General features: G+C 46.6%; 1 protein-coding gene across 1 annotated transcript in view; it reads right to left on the bottom strand.

Moving 5' to 3' along the window:
- Positions 1–2,024: 2,024 nt before the first annotated feature.
- LOC140413161 (serine/threonine-protein kinase Sgk1) overlaps positions 2,025–6,455 on the bottom strand; it is a 19,101-nt gene continuing 14,670 nt past the window's right edge. Inside the window, exon 13 of the mRNA XM_072500882.1 lies at positions 2,025–4,510. Within this exon, the coding sequence (XP_072356983.1) occupies positions 4,340–4,510 (171 nt within the window). The 3' untranslated portion in view covers positions 2,025–4,339. The remainder of the gene's footprint in view (positions 4,511–6,455) is intronic.

A 6,455-nucleotide genomic window follows, 5' to 3' on the forward strand; every position in this document is an offset into this window, starting at 1 on the left:
GCCCGCGATCGGGGCCCACCGATCGGCCGGCGGGCCTCTGCCGTGGGGGCACTCTTTCTTCCGCCTTCACCATGGTCTCCACTATGGCGGACGAGACCCCCTCCACTGCGCATGCGCGGGGATGCCGTGAACGTCCGCTGACGCTCCCGCGCATGCGTCGCCCGGCGAAGTCCTTTCGGCGCCGGCTGGCGTAGTGCCAAAGGCCTTTCCCGCCAGCCGGCGGGGCGGAAATCACTCCCGCGCGGGCCTAGCCCCTCAAGGTGAGGCTTGGCCCCTAAAGGTGCAGAGTGGTTCCCGCCACTCCATTACGCCGGATTCCCCCGCCCCGCCGGGTAGGGGAGAATCCCGGCCCAGGTTTCCAAGGGGTGGGTTCTGAGGCCAGCAGGGATCCCCCTTGAAACATTGTCTATGTGGAGTCTGCTCCTGGTGGCCGTGAAGGTGACGGTCACCCTGTCCAGGCACCAAGTGAGGACGTGTCCGGGATCTCACAAAGCTCAGTGCACAAATGTATCTGTACCGTCACGGAGGCCCTGTATGCTCAAGCAGGTCAAAACATCCATTTCAATGTGGATCGAGCCCACCAGGAGCAGGGTTTGTGCCATCGCCGAGATGCCCAGGGGTGATCAATGAGATGCATGTCCCCCTATGAGCACCTGCAGATGACAGGCCGCTCTACACCAACCAAAATGGGTTCCACTCCCTCAAGATACCACGCTCAGTGGTAGCGGCTATGCTGAGAACGTAGACCCAGCTGAGACAATTCTTCGGGATAACCAAAATCTCCCCCCTGGCCCCCATAAGTGGCAATCACAGATTTCCCCCAAGTCATGCTGGATACCAGCTTCAAAAGATGGCGGCGGGACGGGGGCACACTGACAGTCGGGGACTTCAATGTAGGGCGCAGACTGGCAACACTGGACGAGCTGACGAGGAAGTGGAAACTAGCAAAAGGACAGTAACTGAGACACCTCCAAATAAAACACATCCTCCGCAGAGACAGTAGGGTACCCCGGGGCCCCAGAAACCACGCTCCGAGGAACTGATAGGCACAAGCAGCGAGAAGGAGGGGGGCACAAGCAGCGAGAAGGGGGGGGGGGGCTATGTGGGAAAATATACATGCAGCTACTGGACAGAGCTCGAACTTCACTGGACGAGACTAGACAAAAATGGGAGTACGAACTGGGGACAGAGATAGGGTGGGAACTCTGGAGCGAAGCACTGAGCAGGGTGAGCTCTACCTCCTCCTGCGCAAGGCTAATCCTAATGCAGCTCAAAGTGGTGCACAGAGCGCACGTGACCAGAAACCGAATGAGCAGGTTCTTTGTGGAGGACAAATGTGAGCGGTGCTAGAGGGGCCCGGCCAACCACACCCACATGTTTTGGGCTTGCCCCAAGCTTGTTGGGTTCTGGGCAGCCTTTTCCGAGGCAATGTCAAAGGTTGTGGGGGGTGGGGTGGGGGTGGTGAAGCTATGCCCGATAGTGGCAGTCTTCAGGGTATCAGAGTAGCCAGAACTACACATGGGGAAGGGGGCCAACTTTCCTAATCGCACGCCGGAGAATCCTGCTCAGCTGGCGATCGGCATCACCACCCACAGCTGCAGACTGACTCGCTGACCTTTTGGGAATTTCTACACTTGGAGAAGATGAAGTAATGTATCCAAGGGTCAGAGGAAGGCTTCCTGGACACTTGGGGGCAGTTAGTTGGCCTGTTCCAGAACCTGTTCGAGGCCAGCAACGAGGAGTAAGCTAATAAGAATTAATTTATTATTTTTTTTTTTTTTTTTAAAAACACCAAGATAGATGAGGAACCAAAAGACCATGCAACCCGGGGGGGGGGGTCTAACCCCCCGCCCCCCCCCTTTTTCTATTCTTTCTGAAAAATAAAAGAAAAACACAGTCGAAGTCTGAAGTCTGGAGGGGGGGGGGGGGGGGGGGGGGGGGAGGAGGAGAACGGGACTACAGACCAATCCAGAGGGCAGCAAACATGTACATAGGGTCAGTTAAACGAAGGACAAACTAAACTATTACTTTGCTGTAATAAGCATTCAGTTTATTGGTGCTGTGAAAATTTGTCTCAATTATAAACCATTACATTAAAATTAGAAATGTTGCAATTATAAGTCAAAACATTGATAGGTGGCCTGATCTTGTATCATATATACATATGCACAGTCATCTAGAGGTACAAATTTTATACATGTACATACACAATTCATGAGTAATGCACAGGCTTTCACTAATGTTTCTTCATATTAAATTCTTAGGCAGGTCCTCACAAACCCATGTGCACAAAAACTAACCTCAATGGACTTTCAATCAGATTAACCATTTTGGGAGCAGGGAGGGTGAGGGAGAGTTCACATTGTGTACCAAAAATTGCACTTTTGTGAATGATATCTACACAGGTCAACTCTTCCCCATTAATTGGCACTCCAATACCAGACTCACTTATTAAGCACACTGGAGCCAATATGCCATGGGGAAAATGGCTGCAACATTAAACGTAGAGTGATATTTTAATTCAAACGGTCCCCATTGCAAATATTTCAGCATGGCGTTATATAGCTCTTTCCAAAAGTGACTGGGTGTTTGTATACAGTTCCGAAAATCACCATATGTCACCATCACATATCATAGAAGCTCTAGTGACAACACTTTCACAAATAATTAGATCACATCGATCCAGCACAACAGCAATATAATTGAAGCCTGTGAGGCCTCACTAGGCAAGTACAGAACTTGGCTGTCAAATTTAGTACTCCTCAGATTTAAAAATATATATATTTACTGATTGCAGTCTCAAAGATATGTACCACAACCACTGTTCTGTCTCACCACTCATTTCCAAGGAGCCTCTTTTGTTTACAACATGTAAATAAAAGAGAAATTAAATATGATCTTCCAAATATGAAAGAAATATCAGTACAGCAGTTATTTAACCCTTGGGGTATTGCATACTCCAACTTCCAAATTGCAATGTCATCAGTCAGTGGCACACCAGCGGTCTGGGCTAGCATCACCGCCACTTAGACACCAGCACATCCCACAAGGATGGTCTAATATCTTGGATGTTGAGTGATCCTCCTTCTCCCAACATCCATCATGTCAGCACTCCTTCCCCCCCACACACAAATTTAATAAAGATCTTTCTTTAGTCCCCCTGCCCACCCCCATTCCCAGAGATTCAATACTGGGGACTCAACTAGCTTTCCTTTCCTACCAAAATATTTTCCTCTTCCTACAGGCAGATTTTAAAACCTAACCCAGTTCTTATTTTATTGCATCTTCTTTCTTTAGGCTTGGTGCTGCCCTGCTGGCCCTACTTCCAGGCTTCTTGAACTTGAGCAGAAATTCATGATTGGTTTCCAGCTTCATTGTTGTAGTGAGAAATCTGGAGAATTGTGAATAATTTAGTTCACAATATTCATCTAAAAGAACTAGAATTCAGCAGTTAGTATTTCTGCAACGGGTCAGATTAACAGGTAATAGTAATTGCTGTTCAACCAGCACCTTGAACACAGTTACTCTTGTAAACAAAGAAACAGAAGCAAGGTCTTTGGTCCATACACTACTAACAACATTTTCAATGTCTGTCATAAACAGCAAGATACATTCACATGAAAAAAAATTACAAAGTCTTAGGTCTGTTGGTATAAAATTCAAATTGCAAATGGTCCCGATTGCACTTGGTCATTAAACACTTCACTAAAGACTGTAATAATTAATCAGTTCTGGTGTGGAATGTAGCACATTTTTCTGCCAACTGAGGACAAGCTTGTGGATTGGACGGAAAGTGGGTTAATGTTCTTTTCCTTAAAAAAAAAACACTTCTGGCAAATGGTAGCGGCACTTCCTTCTCAAACAGAGTATGAACAGGTATTCACTCGATTTTAAAAACTAAAAACCTGGAGATAATGATTCAGTTTCGATGTAGAATTGTTAGGACGATGCTTGGCGCACTTGCTGCTGGGATGGAGTTGACCTATCACATGAGTCACTCTGAAGTAAGTGCCTTAGCAGCGATATATTTCAGGTGGACAGTCATCCACGAGACCTCCTCTTGCATAGAATGGGTAAACTGAAGGGAAATTGTGAATGTGCACAAAATTCAAACAGTCATATTAGAGCAGAGTCAAACGGGATCCTTTCACTGATTAGGTCGATGAATAGTGACATTTGCAATAGGAAGACACTTACTTTTACAGAGAAGTTCTCTTCAGCCAAAGAGACTGAGAGGACAACTCTCATGCAGTAAGGTGCACAACGGGCAGGGCAGAGGGTTTTCACCTCATCTGTTCTTTGCTATTTAAAAACAGGGCAGAATAGTCCACCTAATTTATTATAGGCAGGTATCATCTACAGGAGGAACATAGGAGAATCCAAGGAAAGCTTCGGCAGCCTCACGGGCACTCGCAGTAATCAGAAAATCTTCAGGCGAACTTGCAACAGAGGTTGGAACTGGTTGCTGGGTAAACTCTGGGTCGAAATGTTGCAAATCTGTGGGTCCGGACTATGAAAGACAAAAATAAATATGGAAACTATCAAGATGGAATTTTGCCACAATAAAATGTTTTGCAATTAAGCACCAAGCACTAATATATTCACATGGAATTCTGTTGATGGCGGCAATCTTGCTTTGACATTACACATTAGAAAGTCTAACGTTAAAAATGGTAAAATATACCCGAGAAAATCATGAATATCTGGGCCGCAGAGACAGAAAGAGTAAAGCCATGAACCATCCACACGGGCAAGCAAGGGATGCATTATTTATCCAGGCAACAACAATACCAAGGATACGGAATTGATGATGGAACACTTTATGATTGTGTAACAATCCAGGACACTGTCAAGGGAGAATTAACCCACACTGGGTGGAATTTAATGCAGGCGATGAGGGTCTTGACGCTTGCTGGATAGCTGGCAGGAGCTCCACACTGCATCTTGGGAATGCCCTCCACATCAAGTGCCAATCAGGCACTTAAACCAGGGCAGCAGCAGGCATTCCATGGGATCAAGTCCCATCTATGAGTTGGCAGCCAATCGGGGGCCAACAACTCTTCAACCTCTCAGCAGCACCACTAGGGACGTGTTGGCTGCTGCCAGTAATGCACACACCCACGACCCAGCATCACAGAAGGACCACATGATTGATGGCAGGAGGACCTCTGCAGACCCCTGTCCCCCACACCCTCCCAATGTTGGGGGTCTCAATCAGGAACTGAGCTTTTGAAAAAAATGACATCCCAACCGGGTGCCTGCAATTCAGGCTCCAAGCATGTAGAATGCCCTTGCCCACTGTGGAGTGAACACCAGCAGCAGCAGGATGAGGCCTTTAAGTGGACATTCATTTTCCAAATATGGGCTCCAATTGCCGGTGGGGCAGAAAGGCCACCCATGAACCTCCCCACCACGGACTCCAATTGGGGCAGAGGGTAGAAGACAGCAGTAGGGGATCCGCTTAGCACCCTCTAACCCGATTAAATACCCCACTTTCAAACCCGGCATGGAGAATACCCCACCACCAAACCCAGCATGGAGAATACCCCACCACCAAACCCGGCATGGAGGTGGCCATTAAAATTTAGTTTCGCAGTAGATGCTTTGTTTGACAGTACGGAAATTGTTTTTGGTATTAAGCACTACAAGTCCACTGAAAACATCCACTGCATTTCTGGAGTGCATTCCTGGTACATTCCATCCCATTTATAGTGGATGTGTTCACATGAATGCAATTTGATGGTCAGTACAACAGGGTAGCACTGACAGTGCTCTACTTGTGTAGCTACCAAAACCAGAAACTCTCATATACTGGGACTCCTTGCAAATGAGAAAATGGTTCTTTCTTTAATAATCCTGACATTGTCAGAATGCCTCGGCTAATGGGCAGCACGGTGGTTAGCACTGCTGCTTCACGGTGCTGAGGAACTGGGTTTGAACCTAGCCCCGGGTCACGGTCTGTGGAGTTTGCACACATTCTCCCAGTGTCTGCGTGGGTCTCAACCCCACAACCCAAAGATTGGCCATGAGTAGGTAGATTGGCCATGCTAAATTGCCCCCTTAATTGGAGAAAAATGAATTAGGCACTAAAGAAGAATTCCTTGACGAATAAACACCAAAATGTTCTCTCTTTGGAGAGGTTGTGGATTTTGTCATGAATAAAACTGCCTTCGAAACACTACAATCAGTAATGTTAAAAATTGGCATTAATGCAAATGGATAATGGTGATCACCGTCACATAATTTTAAAAACACCAGTAGTTTTAAATAGTGGGAACTCTGCATCTATTACGCAGAACTAAGTAGAAGCAGTGGTTTTTTTTTTTTTTTTTTTAAAACAAAGAATATTCAAACTTCACTACAGTGACACTCTTCACTATCAGTGTTTTGCACATTTAAATTTGTGCCATTCATTGCGATAACAGAGCCATAGATGTCTAAAGCACAGAAAAAGC

Source organism: Scyliorhinus torazame, chromosome 1, assembly GCF_047496885.1.
Source record: "Scyliorhinus torazame isolate Kashiwa2021f chromosome 1, sScyTor2.1, whole genome shotgun sequence".
Classification (NCBI taxonomy): Eukaryota; Metazoa; Chordata; class Chondrichthyes; order Carcharhiniformes; family Scyliorhinidae; genus Scyliorhinus; species Scyliorhinus torazame.